The sequence below is a fragment of the Clarias gariepinus genome, chromosome 27 (genome assembly GCF_024256425.1).
Source record: "Clarias gariepinus isolate MV-2021 ecotype Netherlands chromosome 27, CGAR_prim_01v2, whole genome shotgun sequence".
NCBI lineage: Eukaryota > Metazoa > Chordata > Actinopteri > Siluriformes > Clariidae > Clarias > Clarias gariepinus.
In genome coordinates, this window is record NC_071126.1 from 1,770,946 (window position 1) to 1,792,183 (window position 21,238).

A 21,238-nucleotide genomic window follows, 5' to 3' on the forward strand; every position below is an offset into this window, starting at 1 on the left:
AACAAACGGAGAAAAAGAGAAAGAAGGACGGGGGAGAGAGAAAAAAGCAGGAGAGAGGTCACGTCCTGCTGAATGTGCTTTGTGCGTATGGAATGAAATGGATTTTTAGGTGATGCAGAAGAAAAGGGGAAAAAAATACATGTATAAATGAGCTTGTATAATCTCAGGGTTTATAAATAGTGAAAAAAAAAAGTCCTGAACCCCAAGATCCATGCTTTTCACATCGACTCATCCTAAAACAACACACAATGGTGTCTTCTTTGTCTTTGCGTCTTTCCCTTCACCCCCCCGTTCACTTCCCTCTCCTCTCCTGCCGTGTCCAGAGTGCGCAACCGCTGAAAGTGCACTTTTACAGGAATAGTTTGGCAATGGCTGAAACACACTCGGACTCGGCCCTCTGAGGCGCTTTTTGCTTTTATTCCTTTTTTGGTTCTGTTCTGAGCGCACATGCACACATCATCTCTCCCTCTCTCTCTCTCTCTCTCTCTTACACACACACACACACACACACAAACTTGCTCCCTCACTCAGACTGCTCTCCAGTGCACCATTTAAACAAACGAGCTAAAAAAAAAAAAGTCTATATAAAACAAAACGTCCAGGCGAAAAACATAATAATATTACCCATTAAAAAATATGTGTCAAAGCCAGTGCCTGCCATACTTCAGCCGCAAACATAGCTGCCTCTTCAGACGTGGCCATAGATAGAGCTTTCAACAAGATGATAAGCCAAATAACTTCCACATTCTTACAGAAATGGTTACAGCTACACAGACACTAAGGTTTCGCCAGTGGATTGTACAGTAGCTCGGTGAGGCCAGAGAAGGAGCCAGAGCAGAGAGATCAGCGTGGGGACCGAGAACACATTCTAACATGAACATACAGTATGAATGCAGCCAAACACAGAGAAATATGCTACAGAGTGCACGGTGCTTCAGACTGGGGTCTTTGAACGTCCTGGAGAGGTTGAAAGGATCTGCCAGGAGGGATGGTTAGGAACAAAGCTTGTCTGGACTTACCCAAAGGCACTCGAATTCACACTGTAATTGAGGCCAAAAAAACTTCAACAGAGCACTCAGCTGTATACATATGGAAAGATTTCAGCTTTAAATGTCAAACACCTTGCTTTCACTTAGGCATCAGAGTTTACTGAGTGTAAAGAGTTATAAGTTCTAAGAGAAGTTGAACTGCTTCAAAAAAAGTATGCCATGTTCTGATCTAATACTGTGAATGATCTGCATTAACTCCTTAAACTGGGGTTAGTGACCCACATCCTCTTTCTCTACCTTCTATCTCCTCCTTCCTTTTAAGTCAGAAACCAGCTCATCTCTCCTCCATTACCTCTCCTACTCTTACTCTCCAAAACATGTTCTGCATGTCTGAAATTATAAGTCGCTACTAAAAATATCCTTTTCTGGGGTTTCTGGGCTAAGAATAACCGTCATAATATAAAACCCACTTTCTAAAAAAAACACTTTTTTTGGGAGGTTGTAAAACCCAGAAGCTATTTATTTGCCTTTAAAGGTGGAGCGTTTTTTTATCATTATTATTATTATGATGATGATGATGATGAGTCCGGCTATCCTCTGCACGATGCAAACAATCCTTTAGGTCTTTACATGAAATCTTTTAATACACGGCCGTAAATCCAGACATTTCAACTGCATTCTTCCTTGCTCTCTCTCTCTCTCTCTCTCTCTCGGTGAGGCCAGAGAAGGAGACGGAGCAGACCTCCTTGTTGCCATGCCGATGCAGCAGTGTTATCAATTTGCACTTGAGGCCAACAAACTACTCCACCATTTTACACACAAACACATGCCATTCACCATCCCCTACTTATTTCTTCTTTTTTTGGTTCTATCCTTCTTTCACTTTTTGCCCAGTCCTCCTCCTCCTCCTCCTCCTTCTCTCTCTCTCTCTCTCTCTCTCTGCTCTGCTGAATCCTCTCTTCTCTCTGCTCATCCAAGCAGCAACGCTGAGCAGACATTTCAGGAAACGACTGTATTAGTTACACTTTGTCACTGGCCAGTGAGAAACTTTATGCAGAGAAAGAAGTCCATATGCTTGTCTAGAGCTGTGAATCAAAGGTAGACTGTAAACTCGGTTACATTTGATATCCGACAATTGTGATCTTCAATCAAAACTGCGCTAAAGTCTAATGTCTCAAGCACCTATTTAGGAATTGTGTCATTTTAAAAACTACTAAAAGTATCTACTGTAATAAACATTGCAACGCTGCTAAACACAATGATAACCTATTTTTCCCTGATAATCTTCTGCTCCACACTAAAGTCCAGTAGGTTGCAGTGATGCACCAACCATCCATAAACTCAAAAGAAAAAGCAGATGAGATACTCTCACAAAATGTCAAGGATTTGCAAAAAATGGAAGCAGTTTGTACATTTTTAACAATTTTGTCACTTTCAGACCACTTAATATTTGCAAGGGTATTCATTTGATTCTGAATCAAAAACTGACCTTCAATTTAATTGAAATGGGTATTCAAGTCAAACCGGGACTTTTGACTGTAAAGAATAACAGAACACAGTTATCAGACTAAAAAAACTTCCTTTTTCTCTATATAATCTCCTGCTACACTAATGCACTTATCCCAGTATTTCACTAGTGCTTCGATACCATAAGGGTCTTATACGTAGGAGACAGGATCAGACTGAAACTTCACATCTGAAACGCTTGCCTCCCAGGAACTCCTTTAACTGCCCAAACATATGCATACTGTACTTTTACCAAAAGTCCTGGTTTGACTTGAACACCCCTTCAGCAAAAGGTCAATTAAATTGCACAGCTCCATAGAGCATCTGCATGTGTATTAGACCTGACTCTTATTAGCAGTGTGACCTTTACAGTTCAACACATGACAGACTCAGGGATGGTTAATTACTCCATGGTCATGTACACAGGAAATCAGTGATCCAAGTTTGACTGATGCTGACAGTTAATGTCCCTGCATCCTTTCAGAACACTTCATTTTAATGTGTCTCTTTAATGAAGACTTCATCTCAGGAATCTAAGAAAACACCAGTGGCCCCCTTAAAGTTAGGCAGACAAGGATGCTTCTTTAACATGTAATTATTTAACATAATGATTCTTTATTTGAATAAAGTCATTTAGTCACAATATTCCGCTGTATTTCTTAATATAATCGATCGGACGAAGAAAGAAAACAAAGTTAAAGAGCTTGGACCAGATCGACGTGATCTTCTGATTAGGCACCAGTCAAGTGACGCCGGCCGAGCTTACACTCTGAGCTGTTCCAGCACTTCTTATGGTTATGTACAGGCGACTATTAAAAGTTTCATTTTCATTTTTGTTCTGGAAAACACGCCACAATTTGGAATTTCTACTTAGGACCCTTTTGGATGGTCTTCTCAACCCTGATGTTGAATCAGCATTACTGCTCATAGTATCAGCACTTCTCACTTTTACATGAGTTACAGTGCATACACATACAGTACACAAACATACAGAAATATTTGCTAGTTGAATCGCCTATAACACAGACTATTACACGATACGATACTACTACTACTGTACTACTCATGTTCTGAGAAGGAGAAATATATAACACATTAGTCGTCAAAGTTAGATGGCTAACATCTAAAAAAAATTTAATACTGTATACTCAAATACACAAAGGATGAAAGTGAAGACCGCGGCAAAGTCGAATACCATCGTTCAGAGAAACCGGCAAACGAGCAAAACGACTACACAATTACTTTGCAGTGTGTGTGAGTGAGTGTGTTTGTGTCTGAGTGAGTGTGTGTGCAGTGGCAGAGCAGGAAATAGCTGCTGGAAGACAGGAAGTTGTTGAGTGTAAACAGCTGATGATAATTGGAGTCCCTTTTGTAAACAGAAACAGGGTGCAAAACTACATGCATGTGTGTGTGTTTGCGTTTGCTCAAGTGCATCTGCTGGTAACGATGATGAGGTTTGACTTTCGTGCTATAAAACAGGTGCATTTCGAAGTGAGGAGGAATTAAATCATAAAAAATGATCCCTTAGTAAAATCTACATGACTAATAAACACGTTAATGAAAAGCACGAAGGATTTTTTCCTTCCCATTTTATTTTCTGGATTTGCGGGCCATTAACGTTACGCTGATCGAACAAACCTGGGAGCACTCCGATCCAAGAAAGTGCACATACTAGGATGCGTTCGAGTCGAGGCACGTCTTGCTCTCAGACACGGCAGTGTGTCACTCCGGAGAGGAAGATCATGACGCAAACGACACAGCACCTGCTTGTGCTCAGCTCACCTTACTCTCTTACATCTTCATGACATCATTACTCCCAAGCTCGGGGGGCTGCTCTGAGACTGACTAAGGTCTGACTAAACGTCTGTCTCAGTCTCTTACATCTGAGTCAGATGGTTTTAAACCGACGGGAGGCTGTACTGTGAACTTAAACTGGAATATGGTTCCAGACTTCATGCCTCATTATAAAGCCTCTTCGTTAACTGTGCTACCAAGTGTGATGCGACAACACCAATTCCAGTGTGACATCGCTGACATCTAGGCCTATATGTATCGATGTAATGTAAACAAAATGCATGTATCGTTAACAGGTAAAAAAAAAACTGATGCATGCAAGGGTCACCTGATGAACTCTTCTGGAAAAAAAAAGTGCAAACAAGTCTGTTTTTCTTCAATTTCCATGACAGAAAGTCAACACTGCAAACCTGTTTCGGTCAAGTGGTTAAATTTCACTGAAAATTAGAGCTGCGCGATCGATTCGATCTTTTTGTTCATCTCATTGACTTGTTGAGTCAGTTTTTGATTCAGAATTGACTCACAGTTTTTTAATTATTTAGGTATACTTACACACATTAAATGCTCCCATTCCTTAAAAATAAAACAACTTTTGTGCTCAAAAGCTTGTGCCCGAACCAGTGCCAAGTTGTACGGATCGGATGGTCCTTTGTGGCGACCCCTCGACGGAAGCAGTCGAAAGACTAAGAACAACATAGCTTTAAATTCTTTTGAGTTTATACGAAGTTGGTGCGATACTGGAGTCGAGAGGGGATCAGAAGACACCTCTGATTCACAGCTCTACAGCAAATCTTTTCAGCACCTGGGCTCCCCCCCCCCCCCCCCAAACCCCCAGGTTCCTGTAAAACCAGTCCTATAGCCCACCACCCCACCCCATGCCTACATTCCTTGATTGCAATAAAAATGAAGGTCTAGAATGTTTTGGCAAGACTGTTTGAGTCACTCTGGCTCTTCCCATCTCATCACTCGGACGAGAAACAAGATTCTTCACACGTCTAAGCGTAACAACAATCCTGTCAGTCAGACACTCATACACACACTCACACTTTGGCACACTCATCCCAATAAATCCCCGATCTGTCATTTTCCTACTTAGTTACTGAAATCCTCAACCTTCGACCCATCTGTAACCTGACCCGACAACTTTGACAAAATTCACCGTCTGTACTTCACAAAGCTAAACACACTCACTTCCCTGCACTAAAGGCATTAAGTGAGCTTGTTCCTGCCTGACCCAAATCTGATCTTCGTCTCAGGCTCCCACCCAAAAAAAAAAAAAAAAAAAAAAAAAACACGCACTAGCGTTGTGCTTGACTATAATTCCAGATGAGATGTAGGAAAACCTCCCTAAACTTTCCACAATTTTACTTTTTGCCTTCTCATCCTTTTCCCTCTCTTCTTATAGACGCCTGAACAGCCTCGACCCTCACCACTGTTTAACGTTCCAGCACCCCGCCCTTCAACCCCATGCACTCTGTCTCTGTCTCTCTCGTACAAACGTCTCGGCTTGCACTCAGTTGAATTATACCACTTTTCTCATTCTTCTCGTCCTACTAACCATCCCCCACTTTTCTCTCCCGCTCTCTCTCACATTGTAATTGCTTACACACCACATAAAATAGATCCAGACTGTTTTCTTTTCATTCTTCTTTTAAAGGCAGCATTGAGCATGAAGCTCTGAGACTACAACCTCTCTGCCTCTTGCCTTCGCTCTCTCTCTCCCTCTCTCTCTCTCTCCTGGTAATCCCATTTGATGGTGATGTCTCCTCAGCCATGGCAGAGAGGAATGTCTTTGGCTCACATTCCTCTGGGTCTGTGCACACGCACCCGCACAGAGAAAGACAAGCAAAAAAAAAAGAAAAGAAACAGATCTAAATAGGTTTGAACTCATCCAGAGAGAAAAAGAGGAAAGTTGCAAGAGCCAAACTTTCGCTCAGTGCCATGAAAGCAGTTAATACAACAGTCTTTTATAAACTAGCCAACTCATCATCATTACTCCCCCGGCCAAGGGTTGTTCACTGCAGGATGAAGAGAAATCTGATTTTTTTTTTTTTTTTTACTGTTCTGGATTTCAAAAGAAGCATAATGTAACTCAACAGATCAAAGCATCACATTAATATCTCACTCCTTAAACTTTCTCATGTTCCCATCCATGACTCCAGGTGCATTACCTGATGTGTTCTCCTCTTCCTCCATACACGTCATCTCACATCCCTATTAACATTTCCCTGATTAAAAAGCACCAATTTACTCCTAAACCTGGCAAATACAAAAGAAAGATAAAGACTGTACCTTGACTTATTTGCGCTTCACTCCTGAAAAGGCAGTCCTCAGTAGTACAAGTGTGTGTGTGTGTGTGTACTGTACATAAGTGAGTGCGTGCGTGCGTGAGTATAACTGGGCGCGCGTGTGTGCGCGCGCAGTGCGTGTTTGTCAGCCGGAGCCGCTACAGGTAGTTGCGCTTTATATCCGCGCGCCTGAGTGACGCTAAAGTCGCTCGGTCTCGCGCTCCCTCTGGCCGCTGTGCGCGTGACTGAATCACTTACGCGCAGCAGTGTATCAGACCACACGTCATAATAAAAGCTCAACCTTCTCGCGCTCTCTCTCTCTCTCTCACACACACACACACACACAGTAGAAGGGGAAAATCGATTCTTCTACAGGTTTAATAGAGCTTTACTCAGCACTCCCTCAATTATTCACTCAGTTTGTTTAGAAATTATAATAATAATGATGATGGCGGATGACAGAGATTTGTGCTGCTCAGTTTAACTCTTGTATCTGAAGTTAGTTTGTATTGTTTAAATGCTGCGCTTGTTTTCTAAGTCAGAAAAACAATGATTTTTTTTAAGTTTAAAATAGTATCAAAATTGGGGGGAAATAACATAAAATCTGGATATTTATAAAATCGTGATACTTTGAATCGGCCCTGAGGTATCGTGATAATATTGTATCGAAGGCGGCCTGATGATTTCCATCCCTACTACACAGATAGGCATTAAAGTAAATAGACAGGTATAGCTTTCTGTAATGCACCAACAATTGTTTCATTAATATAATGAACATTTTTTTGCATTTTTGTTTTCAGGTTGAAATTTGAAGAAGAATTCCAAAAAAAATTATAGACCTCATGAAAAGCTTAATTTAATCGACAGAAGTGCTATGTTTTTACATGCAAAAAATATATAGCATGCTGTTATCAGCAAATGTTTTTGTCAAATGTTTCCTGTTATGTTCACACACACACACACACGCACACACAGTTTCTGTGTCTGATGGGGGCTGGCTGTAATGACACAGCAGTGAATGTTTACCTGCTGGGCCTTTTCCTCCACCCGTCCCTACAGCCCCCTCACACAGACACACACACACACACACACACAATAATCATAACTTTCATGACTTGTTACTTCAGTACATGATTCAAATTTAACTTAAAAAGTTAAATTCACACATTCTGGACTCAGGCTGCGATCGTTGCCCCCTCCACAAGGAGAAAATGCCACAGAAGGCACTACTGTATATTGAAGCATATTTATGAAAAGTTGACTGTGGTAGGTAAAGGTACACAAGCAACAGGGAGGACTGAAGCCATAAGAAGATTGTCAAGCAAAACTGATTTAACAACTTGGAAGAGCTTTACAAAGAGTGGAGTGAGGCTGGAGTCAGTGCTTAGAAAAGCAAGTCTTAGGAAATATTATAATATTCTGGATTTCTTCTATTTTCATGGGCATGGAAATTAAAACAAATAAATGCTTGAAATATTTGACTTTACATGTAGTGAAACTAAAATATTTAAGTTTTACCTTTTTTATGATATTGAATTTTAATGAGATGCACTGTACATATACAGGAATGTTTTACTATTTTAAGTTTTTATTTAATCAAGTCATGAGTAGAGGTCCTTTTAAATTTATTACATACTTGAGCAAGTGCAAATAAGGCTTAAATCTGAAAATGTGTCTATGAACTAACACACACTTCTGTACTTCAAGTTGGTGAACAGCCTACAATATATCTGCCATTCTACATCCTGTATGCATCTCACCCTTACACGTTTCATTAGATTCCAGTAATTAGTGTGTGTGTGTGTGTGTGTGTGTGTATGTGTGTGAGTGTGTGTGTGTGTGTCACTTCTTAATGGCTGGAAGAAAAAGGCCCAACGGGTGAACATTCACTGCTGCATCATCGCAGTCAGACTCCATCAATCAGTGTACAGAAACCTTTATTATTAAAAACTATTAATTATTATGTTACGCATTATTGATCTTAGTGTTGATTTAAAATAGTTTGAAGAGCATGAGAAACCTAGCCAAGAATAATCCAAAATTATTCCAGTGATTTTATCACATGATAACTTCCTATTCTTTATCTCGTCAGAGATACAACAACTATTCACAACCACTAAATTGAACAACCACTATTTTTGACTTCACAAAAACATCTGTCTTATCAATTACATCAAACAAGATCTGAGACTTGTTTTAAAGGGGTTTGTGTCCACGACCTCGTGACACACTTTACTGAAACACCTGCCAAGTGCTTTCACTAAGCTGCTGATTGACTTCACCCGGAAACAATGCAGTCGCTCTTTGTATGTGTGTGTGTGTAAGTGTGTGAGACCTCAGTTCCACATACCATGTGGCTCTCAGTGGACTGGAGGCTTTTAGATTATCGAGCAGAGGATCAGGAAAGTCTTTGTATTTCCATCCTGTCAGGATCCAAGTGTCCTGCCATGCCCTGTCGCGTTTAAAACATCTCATATCTCTCAAATTTCTAACCCCCCCCCCCCCCGCCTCACCATAATGTACAATCCCTGTTTCCATTTTGTCTCTGTTCTGTTAGAGCTCCTCAATCTCTTTCTCATTCTCAGGCTTTCCTTCCTACAGTATGTCCATTCTGGAATTCCAAGGCACGTTGACATAAATGCCATCACAACCTGAGATATGTATAAATAATGAATGAAACACCCATGCGTTCACTCCAGTTGTTCCAGAACACTGCCCATGTCACACATTATGTACACAATGTTATCTATAAGTAGGCTACGTGATACGGAGTTAGCACTTCGCTCTACCTGTATTCCCATATTATATGTGCATTAGTCTATTACACAGTTCAGTTGAAATGCATTACATAAGAGTGCACTGAAAACATCAAGATGGGATTGACCACTAATGACTAAGAATGAACATTTGGGAACGCTTCACTAAAATGTAATGTTGCCGTGTAACCATTGGGGATTACCATAGGAGAAACTATAATATACCATGCAGATAATGTACTATTCCATTGTAATTATGTCACTCAGGACTATTTTCAGGTCCTAACTGGACACACACCGCACAGTGATCTAAACTAAAGTGTGTCTATTAGTCATGATTTTTTTTATCTCCTCCATGATGTCTACACTAGCTTCAATCATTTTTGTTTCCAAAATTTTAAAGAACTTGAGATTCCAAGTTTATGATCGTTATTATCTGGGATTGAGAGGGTTCGTCCTGTTAAGAGGTTAGGAATACAACCTTTAAATGAATGTTCTGGGAAACATTTCTCCTGCACTATTTCATCTCATCTCCTGCATTAGGTGTTGTTATTCCGTCTGCAGCCTACCTTAGCTAACAGGGAACATTCCCAGAACATTCACGTTCTCATTAGGTTCTCAGAAGGTTCTTTTGCATTGTTATGTAACTAACATTCTTAAAACATTAGATTACCAAAATGAATATTATGGAAATCTCACCCATTCTCAATACCGCTTATCCTGTTCAAGTGATGGGAGGCCTGGAACCAATACTAGGGTCTAGACGGGGTACAACCTGCACAGGGTGCCAATTCATTGCCGGGTGCACAAGCACACAATAACTCACATACTATGAGCTAAATGGAAACACCTATTAGCTGACCCTGCATGTCTTTGGAATGTGGGAGGAACCCGGAGTAGCCAGAGGAAACCCACCAAGCACTAAGAAAACAAACATTCTCTAATTATGCCAATCAAAACTGACAAACATTTGTAGAACACATGCTAAATAACATTATGGAAATCAAACTTGAAAAGCATTCTGGGTTCTGGAAATCCAAAACATTATCAAATGTGTTGCCAGAATGACATTCAATAAAAAAAAGTTCTATAGAGCTTTTAATAATGGCCGTTGTCGCAAAGAAGCCTTATAGTATCAAAAGAAAATTATGAAAATGAGTATGAATGAGAAAATATGTATGAATCAATCCCTGATGAGCAAGCTGAGGGCAATGGCGGCAAAGAAAAACTCCCTGAGATGTCAGTTGGAAGAAACCGTGAGAGGAACCAGACTCATTTGTAGACTCAAACATTTCTGGAATGTTATCAAAAAATGTTTTCAGAATGTTATCCAAAATTTCTCCAAGCCTAGAAACTAAAAATCATAACATTCTAACCTAAATTCATAGGTACAGTTTGCATGTCTTTGTCATATTAGATCCTGTCTTTGAACTGCAGAATGAATTCATTGAACATTTTTTGCTCAAATAAATTTTAATTAAACCTCTAATAATCAATTATAAGAGTTGTTGCTTGCATCATTTTGTAAAAAAAATTACATTTACAAAATTCACCATGATTGGTAAATAAATCATTTTTACAAAATGATTAATGATTTATAGAGTCCAGGTTAGCTTCCCGTCTCAGGTCTGGTTTTCTCCCACAGTCCAAAAACATGTGGATTAAGCTAATTGGTGTTCCAAAATTGCCCGTAGTGTGTGAAAGAGTGTGTATTTGTGTGTGTGTGTGTCCTGCGATGTATTGGCACCCCATGGAGGGTTTACCCTGCCTCATACCCTAAGTCTCCAGGCCCTCCGCAACCCTGTATACAGGATACAGCGTTATAGACAATGAGTGAGTGAGTTATAGAGGTGTGAACACACTAGTGATTTAAGCATATCATAACTATCAAACCATCACAAAGTCCACAAGTAGTCTTGTAAAAGTCTCATGATTTTATTGTGTACGTGCCTGTGTAAAACACTGTTGTGCACATAGTTTCCTGTGTAACACATTTATTCTTTCCTCAACCGATTCCTCGTCTATAACCACACGCAACGCCTCTACAAGAAAGTGATTGTTAATACACCATTAACCGCTTTACAAGCTACACCTCATAAAGCAAACCCTGCTGCTGAGGTGAATGCAGCTGAGTCACGGGAGAAGTATGTGTCTGCGCCTGACCCGAGCGCTCGAGCTTTACATCAACCATAAGCAGGAGAGCTTTCCTGCTATTAATGGTAACACTGATTTAGAGGTAAACGCTTGCACATTTTTCTGTACGCTGACCAGAAGTGACGCTTCATTCTTGGTTTTTCTTGAATGCTAAAACTCAGACTGAAATGATTCACACAGAACGCTATTTAGAGTAAGATTGTTTTTCCCAAAAGCAGTCTGATGTTGATGTTGGAAAGCAGTTCTATGAAACATTGAGCTGATATCATTCATTTGTTTAAAAAAAAAAATCATTTCAGTTTAAATTGACCAAATTCTACATGATTAATCCGGATCTGTAATCGGAAACATTGGATCAGCATTAAACTGACATGAGATATGATCAAACGACATTTTGTGCTGTAAATGTGTCTGATTACACTTTCACAAAACAAAGCGTAAAACGAAAAACAATCTTGACGTGACTATAGCCGTGAGCCAAGGACGGAAAATTTTGCCATGCGTCCTGGGTCGGAGGAATGATTTACAGGCAGGCGTAGCTCAGTGGTTAAGGTGTTGGACTACAGCTTGGAAGGTCCCAGGTTTAAACCCCAGCACCACCAAATTGCCACTGTTGGGCTCTTGAGCAAGGCCCTTAACCCTCAAATGTTCAGATATAAGATATAATAAGATGAAAACGTAAGTCACTCTTGGATAATCGTGTCTGCCAAATACTGTAAACGTACCGTCCCTCCTTGGTCAACCACAGTGACACCGGCACCAATCGTAGGCGTCTTTGAGCTTGTGTATGCAGTAGAAGCTACAGTAGATACCACTGTCCTCTGACTGGACTGTCCTCTGACTGTGTTGTACTGCAAGTGTTTGGGTGGCTTCATGTCCTTGTTAACCTTCACACCTCCCCTTTAACCTTTAGCTGTGGACTTTGGGATTTAAGGAGGTTCCCAATAACCTTCTGTTCACAAGCACAGAACCTTAATGTCTGATTTATCAGTGTACGGTTCTATAATTACAAACTTCACTGTGCCATCTAAATAAACATTGTATAAATGTCATGCCTGGAAACGAAGCCCTTAATCATAAACGCTGGCACTTAGTGCAACTTGGAGCAGCTCAACGCATCTTAAGCCTGACCGCATCTCTGCCACGTGTCTGACCGGAGACACATACTGATGCTGAATCTTCTTATTATAGAACCGTGACCAATATATGACCTTGACAAGGAACACACTGTTAGCTGTAGTTTTTATTAGTTCAAAGAAAAATAAGGCTTGGCATAACCAAAAACCCCAGGACACGAGTTTCAATGTCTAAACTAGCAGCATGTTTCATGTCTAAACCAGCAGCAGCAGCACACTGCAGATTGCCAGACAGACGTCTGTGCAAAAACGATCGAGCTGGAGATTGAGGGAGTGGGAAATCAAGACAGACATTTTCAGATGCCAGACAGTTTGAGAGCACGCGAACCACAGTTTGCTGCAGTTGTCTTCGGTCTCTGTGGCAACAGCCTCACAGTGGTGGGAAGGCTTTCGTGAAGACTGTGCTCTTTTAATCTGAGCGGAATGAGAGCAATGCAGCCAGCAAGTCCTGCTGCTACTGCCAAGTATGTCCACACGTAATGTCTAGTTCTTTAAGGAGAATTCAAAACTAAAGTGGATCTGTGGACGTGTGGCCCTCGGCTGTGCCATAAGACGTCGTCAAGATATAACTGCCCTAAGTCTAGTGTAACTACTAGTCGACATTTTTTCCTGTCAAATGACTCAAATCATCTCTCATCTAACAGTCACTTCGGATCTGCTGATAAACCAGTCACTAATAAGACTGATTTTAAGTAAAATGGCTTGTGTTTCAGTATGACCTTCTTGCTTGGTCATGATTTCATCTACAGCCATTAGTTCCCTCCAGGCATGGTGTATACTGACCTCTGACCTTAGGCAGCGCATGCTTGTAGTCTGTCTTCGCCTTTACAGGATTGAGCATGTCTAATGCCGCAGTATTGTGCAGTCCGGACTTAAGCATGTATCTCAGCTACCACTTTATATCAATACCTATTCAAAATCTATCCAATGATATGTAATGTTCAAAAGATTTTGACCGGAGGTCCTACCAAAGTTGTAAAATGAAAAAAATTCAATGGTCACCATTGGCTTCTACAGTCCCTAGTAGGACTACAGAGGTCCCTATACGGAAGGATGGAATGTTATAAAAAGTTTTAGGCGACGTTACCTTTTAAAATAACTAATTACATTACAAAATTAAAAAGTAAGCAGTTACATTACATCATTACTTTCTGATAAAAGTAACTATTGAGTACTTTTTCACTGCTGAAAATGAAAACTCTTTTGTGATTCCTCATGCATGTTGTTTTAGTCAAGACCGTTATAATTATTCTACCATCATCACTCAGTGAAGTTTGGCCTATAATCTGTTAACTACTAATACCCCTATCTCACCCATTAATACCCCTATCTCACCTACGTGGTTTCGCGCGGTGGCCGTAGGTACGGTTCATCATGATTCACCGCGAGTTTTGGCGCTGTGATTAGTTTTCCATCTTTCCGCATGTTGCTCCTCGCGGAAGCTTGTGGACCTTGCTAAACTTTGCGGAAAGTCAATTGGTCACTCGCGGCGGCCTGGTACCCGCTTCTCACCGCGAGTAAAACTGCATAGATGAGATAGGGGTGTAACAGCAGGTTAACAGAGGGGGGTGGGTTATGGGGGGCGGGGCCAGGGATGACTTTAGGATGACTTTCACACACACACACTAACGGTATGACTGCTGAGTGGCTCACGGATTACATTAATTGTCTAACGGATTACATTTTTGAAAATATAACTAAATAACTGAGTACTTAAATGGTGGACTCAACGCGTTAGATTATTCTTATTCGTAACATTAAAAAAGTACTCCAAGTACTTTGTAACGCGTAACACCCAACACTGGTTATAAACACTGTAAACTGGACCACCTAATAAAGTTGAGTGCAGGATTTTAATATCTGCTGTTTTACAAATAAAAAAAAAAAAAAAAAAAAACTTTCTCCGTCTATGAATCCAAACTATTGTAGGCTTTCGGGAAAATATGCAAAGCTAAGCAGTTCTGTTCATGTCCTAGGCAACTCTAGAACTTATTAACCGAAACTAGCAAGAAACACTGCGCCAAATGTTTCTCAAAGCTACCTTTAGGGCCATGTGATTATTACAGATCCACATTCAGTACATTTCAGATGAACAAACTGCACTAAAAATCCATTAACACGTAATTATACAGAACTCCGAGAATATAATTACTGTTTTATGTCCATGAATTTCTGTCACGGTGGAGCTATAATTATTTTCCTCGTCTTTCTTTTTGAGGTTTTCTGCTTGCCGAAATTCCATTAGTAGTGTTAACGGAGTGGCTAAACGTACATGACAAGACTTTAGCTTCAGAACCGAGAGCTCTACACACGCACACACACAGACGCTTGTACTCACACACACACTCGACCGATATGTTATAATCAGAGTCTAATTCAAAGAGTTCCTGTGAAATGTCTGACTAGGAGAGCTAACGCATTCATCAAGCCGAGAACGCAGATATCAGACACCAGACCCAGCTTACACTTCATTCATCAGACACATGCACACTCATGCACACAGCTTAACAAATGAAAGAGCATATATAGCCTCAAGTCACACATCTGCAAATGGACACCCCCCACAACCCATGTGCCCCCCCTTCACTCGATCCACACACACACACACACACACACACACACATTTTACAAGCTCCAGGTGTTATCGGTGCTGTATGATATGGGTTTCACACTCGGTGGGGCATGTTCCAGTAAAATCCCGCAATGTTTTCAGTATATTCAGCTCATAAATCACACACACACACACACACACACACACACACTCACTCAAATGCAAACACGATGATATACTTTCCAGAATAATAAAAGGAAAATTGGGAGGTATTTATGCTACTTATCAGTTTAATATTTCCTCACAAGTTCCTCTCTTACACAATGATTTTATAAAGCATTAAACCGTGTAAGAAGTTAACTCCCTGCATCCTCAACAACACTTTCATTTATTCACTTGCTGTATGTCCATTCTGTCCTCTCTTCCTGCCTTTTTCCTGTGCTAAAGGAAGTTGGGTGGTAGTTATTACTTATTGGCTCTTTGTCAAATTATATCGGGGAGTTCAAGTCGAACCTTTAATTGTGCAGAAGAACAGAACACCGTTAGAGTAAAGAGAGTAAAACCTCCCTTTATTTCTCCATATAATCTCCTGCTACACTAATGCACCTATCCCAGCATTTCACTGGTGCTTGGGTACCATCAAGGTTCAGGCCTGAAACACAGGCCTCTCAGGAACTCCTTTGATTTTTGGCTTGATCACCAAAGGAATCCTGTTTTTAAAAGACAATGTATGACTTCATATTTTTTAACAACACCACTTGCACATTACAGGAACTTGGCTGGGAGCCATTTCCTCATGTTTGCGCCATTAAAGGAGTTCTTGGGAGGCCAGTGTTTAATTTGCATTGGCAATAACTTCTAGCCGAGTCCCTGTAATGTGCAAGTGGTGTTGTTCAATGATCGTGTGTACAGTTCCCACAGACAGATGTGGCTCTCGTTATCCATCGATTTCCAAGGATCAGGCGTTCCACTTACTGAAGGTTGACGGAAACGACTGCAGTGGGATTAAACCCACCTCATCCGGGACTGCCTTTCACGGACATACGATCTTCTTTAAAGCTGTTGCACCATTCGAAATGTTTTACTGCGGCTATGAGACTTATCACCGTACTGTGATTCTTCTGTAATCGTCAAACGATTTTATGTCTTCATTCACCAGAAATTTATCACAAGTGCCAGTTTGACTTGAACACGCCTCATAGAAATGTTTCCAGGAATCAGACATCAACACAGTTGATTATAAAACATGAATCTTAATAACCACTACATTTTATATTTACAAGATTTATTTATTATTATTATTATTTTTTTACAATAGTGATCCCTTTATCGTTAACATTATGACATCAATCTTTTGTCACAGCCATAACACATGGACAGCACATGTCCATTGAAGCTCTAAACCAGAGGGGTCAGATGAGGCCAGAGGAAGTTGGCAGTGTAACACGGTATTGTGTATTACAGCCACTGTGGTCAGTTTATTGGCCAGCTGGATTGACTGAAAGACTCATCATTGTTACAACAAACGGCTCGGGCTCACCACTGAAACAGAAGACGCTCCAGAGAAAGATTGTTCAGGGTTTATTGAGAGACCAGCAACCAAACCACAGACTCATTCTTTCCGTTCGTCTTCCATACAATTATACAATTCATGTAATGACTTAATAGCAAAGTCAATTAACATTTGAATGAAACTTGGTAGCTTAACAAGGCAACAATTAGCAGCAAATAAATGTTAAATAGTGATTAGCTAATATGGCAACAAGATTAGGCTCGGGGAGTCTCCAGGGAGACATTAGCCAGAACATGGAAACTCTGAATCGATAGGCCAAGGGTCAAAATACTAATGTGAATGTTGGCAGGGGGAATGGAGATCTGAGGCCATACAGAACAGGGCTGATAAGCCATTACATGACATGCAGCAACGACCCCAAGGTAATTATGTCATTATAGGATTTCTGTTTTTACAGCAAAATTGCAGGGCAGAAAGATGAGGTAGGCTAGGTAGGGTGGTTACAAAGGGGTTAGGCTCCTGGTGGGAGATCCCGTCGTGTCTGGCAGCCTCACTGCAATGTTATTGTGGAAAATCTGCCGAGGAAGCAGCTTTAAAAATTTTGCCATTTGTGGAAGCTCAAGCAAAGACACAAGTTTGCCAACCAGTGAGCCATTGGAGTGAGCTGGCTCAGTGCCCTGATAAAAAACAATGAGTCTTTCTCACCACCCAACACATGCCCATCACACATGTCCATGTACACACATACACACATATACGAACACGCATCCAGGATGATCCAAATGCCCATTCATACTACCTTTGGTTTGAGTCGTCATCGTCTACATCATTCAGTCTGCAAGCACAGAAGCGAGGGAGAGAATGAGAGGGTGTGAAGTAACAGAAGCAGAAGGGATAAACCTCATGTGCATGAAACGGTCCTTCATACTCTCATCTGCAGGCCAGACAAAAGCCATGCTACTGTACATCAGCAGATTTAGAGCTGCACCTCGAACCTCATGCCACCATAGTGCACTAGCCGGTGCAAATTGTGAGTGTGCAGGTAATACTTAGATTCCAGAAAACTATTTAAAGTTGTTCGAACATTTTCTGGCAAATTATTCAGGGATATTTCGTTCCTAACATGGTCTATAAAGTTTGTAGACATTACTACATTGTAGAATATATTTTCATAATAGTATTCTTGGTTGATGGGTGTTCAAGTCAAAACACTTCTCTAAACCTGAATACATCCATTACTTAAGTAATTATTATCTTGCATATATATAAATATATAAAATGCTTAGTATGTACAGTACATGGTGTGAACATAAACACACACACACATACACACGTTTACTTTACATTCCTTTATATTTCCTGCCAACTTCTCCTGACCCTGAAATGATATGAAACAGAAAGGTCAAGAGAAGACCTTCTGCATTCATAACACACGAAAACCCCATCGAGTACGCTCTCTCTCACACACATACGCACACACACACGCAGACGCAGACGCAAACTGTCGCAATACTCAACACAGTCCAGCAAAAAGCAACCGAAGCTATATCAGTGCTATACTTCTCTAACTCTGTGCTTCATCGTCTGCTCTAAACGCTGCCTTTTTCACCTGTTATTTTGTATATCAGTACATAATGAAGAAGAAAACTGCGGTTTGTAGCACTTAAATATGGTACGGAAACGGGGGAAGCCATGTTTATTGGAAGTGCCAGTCCGGAGCTGCAGAAGAACAGCATTAGGAAGAGACTAGGAACATCTCCTTTTGCTTTAAATTCTGCAAACAAATAATACAACAAATACAAGCCTTTAGAGGGCACTGGAGCAACGACTTCTTGCCAAAAGAAAATTTTAAACCGTTTGACAACCTTCATCAAAACAGAAATGTCTTTTGACAATTTATGCCAAATGATGTTACATGAGGTTTCATAATCTTTAATAATCATCTCTTGAGGCTGGCGTCACCACGACCAGATCCACACATCTGATGCCGGACTTATTTGATTAGTGCTGTATGTACTGTATATTCTGCTTCTTGCTGCTGAGATTTAAATTTGGTTAGTGGATAGTACTATCGCCTCACACTTCCAGTGTCTGGGTTCTATTCCAGCATCAAAGTCCGTGTGTGTGTGTGTGTGTGTGTGTATAGTTTACATGTTCTCCCCGTGCTTGGTGGGTTTTTTCCAGGTACTCTGGACTCCTCTCACAGGCCAAAGACATGCAGGTTAGGCTGACTGGCGTTGTTAAATTGCCAGTGGTGTGTGAATGCATGTGGAAATGTTGACCAGAGGTCCTACCTTGCTTGTTAAAATGTGAATAAATAAAATGGTCACTACTGGCCTCCACGTTCCCCTGTTGGGGGTACAGAAGTTCTTCGATTGAAGGATGGATGGATGCATAGTATATATAAAAGAACAGAAATCAGAAATTCTGTTTGTGACGCTGCGGATGTATGCACCAGTCACTGTTGTCATCAACGACTTTTATGTCATACTCTGAGCTCGTCACTGCACAAAACAACAGTAGGCAGCATCATCAGTTTTTTAAGAGACAAGTCACGCCTCACTCAGTGACAAATTTGTCGGGTACATATGAGTTAAGGGCTGCCGAAACAATGGTGCAGCATGAGGAGCAGCAGCAAGTCGAACACACACGATAGGACGCAGACGATAGGATCTGCACGTGGGCGGAGCCACGTGCAACCTCTAGTTTACAAAAAATCTAGCTAGACATATTTTTGCAATATGTCTTGTTGATACTACATACAATGTTCTTAGGGTTGAGAAAAGACTACTGTTACTCTTTCTGCAGGAATTATTTAAAACATTCTTAAAACATCTCAATCCTTGTAATATGAATTTGGACTTATTCAAAAATATTTTTGAATATATATAAAATATTAATATTAAGTTATTTATCCGCATGATTGGAGGTGTGGTTTTCTGTATGGAGCAACAAATAGTGTGTATATTGAGAAATATTATTATTATTATTATTAATTTATTATTATTAATTTATTATTATTATTATTATTATTATTATTATTAAAAGATATTAATTTAAGATGTTTCTACCCTACACATTATTTAACCTAAAATTTATATCTAATTATTTAAAACATAATAATTTATATACAATATCTAAAAGAATTTCATAAATATACAGTATATATGCTTGGATCAATCTTTGTTTGTTTATACCTAGATGTACAGATCCTATGTACAAATAAAGATTACATTTTTTTTTTAATTGGTAATTAAAATGCACATAGTTAAATTAGTAAACTCAACAAAGATTGCCCCTACAGTATTTAAACCGGTTTACTCTAACTCTCATTTATAAAACAAAACAGGACTAGACAGATGGACTATACAGGTATTTAATGCTTGCTGTCTTTAATAACTGATGCCACTCGCATTTTGTGCAAAAATCAGCCAGGTTTAACATGCTGACGGCGTGCAGGAAAACGATGTGTTACTCACAGTCTGGGTTTGGGTTTAATGGGAACAGGAGGACCCTCTTTAGCTGGAGATGGTGGTGGAGGAGATGCAGCTTCTCCAGCAAGTGATGGAGTCTCCTTCATACTCGCTGCTGATTGGGGTCTGGGGATATTGCTGCTGGAAAATGCCCCGTTCGAATGGGGCTCAACATTAGTGGCAGCCTGAACACTCGGCCAAATGTCTAGCTCATTTATTTGGAAGGCCTCTGCACTGGGCGGTGTTTTGGGTGGGACCTCTAGGAGGCTGATTTCAGTGGGTGGAGGTGGAGGTGGGAACGATCGATTGTCCTCGAAGACACTGTCGTCTCTGGGGACGCCGTTTCTGGGGGAGTCTTCAGACACTAAATTAAAGGACGCAGAATAAAATGATTAAACATTTTATTTCTTCTTTTTTAAGTGAAAATTGTTTATGTTATCATCTTTGTTTACACAAGTATAGATAAAGATCCTGTTTGTGCACTAGATACAATGTATCATATGCCCTGGTATGCCTTTCATATTAGGGACAAAGTATAATCATACATCAATCAAACTTTAGATACTATAGTAAGTCTTTGCAATTTCAAATGTTATTTTCAACATGTTAACGATAATATAGAAACTATACATTCAGTCTAGTATCAAATAAAAAAAAAATCTAAATATGTAATAAACGTAGATACCACAGTGCACAGAAAGGAATAACCACAATTACTCACATACAGTGGTGGCCAAAAGTATTGAGACAAAAGTGATTTTTTGTTTAATGACATTCTCAAATTTATTAAATAATGTCAATCAAGATAATAATTATTTTATGCAATAAAGTTGCTAGACAACAATAAATATTTAGTATCGAGTCTAAAAGTCATCTGCAGTACTCAGTCCATAGCTGCTTGATTGCTTACTGAAGATGTTGTGCTGAAATTTTCCGCAGAAGATCTCCCTAGTTTTAGCCATTTTTGTGCAGAGGTGGATTGCACCTATGTGCCTTCAAAAATGAAAAAAATCCTGCCACATATTTGTTCCATCCATTAACTTAACCAGCTGATTCTAATTAGCACAACCCTACAGGA

General features: G+C 40.1%; 1 protein-coding gene across 5 annotated transcripts in view; it reads right to left on the reverse strand.

Moving 5' to 3' along the window:
• palld (palladin, cytoskeletal associated protein) overlaps positions 1 to 21,238 on the reverse strand; it is an 88,867-nt gene that overhangs the window by 18,231 nt on the left and 49,398 nt on the right. For 4 of the 5 annotated variants that reach the window (XM_053488774.1, XM_053488776.1, XM_053488777.1 and 1 more), the window contains one exon: positions 20,167 to 20,524. In XM_053488774.1, the coding sequence (XP_053344749.1) occupies positions 20,167 to 20,524 (358 nt within the window). Of the gene's footprint in view, positions 1 to 6,581; positions 6,794 to 20,166; positions 20,525 to 21,238 lie in introns of those variants that run through there. The other variant, XM_053488779.1, reaches the window with a different exon arrangement.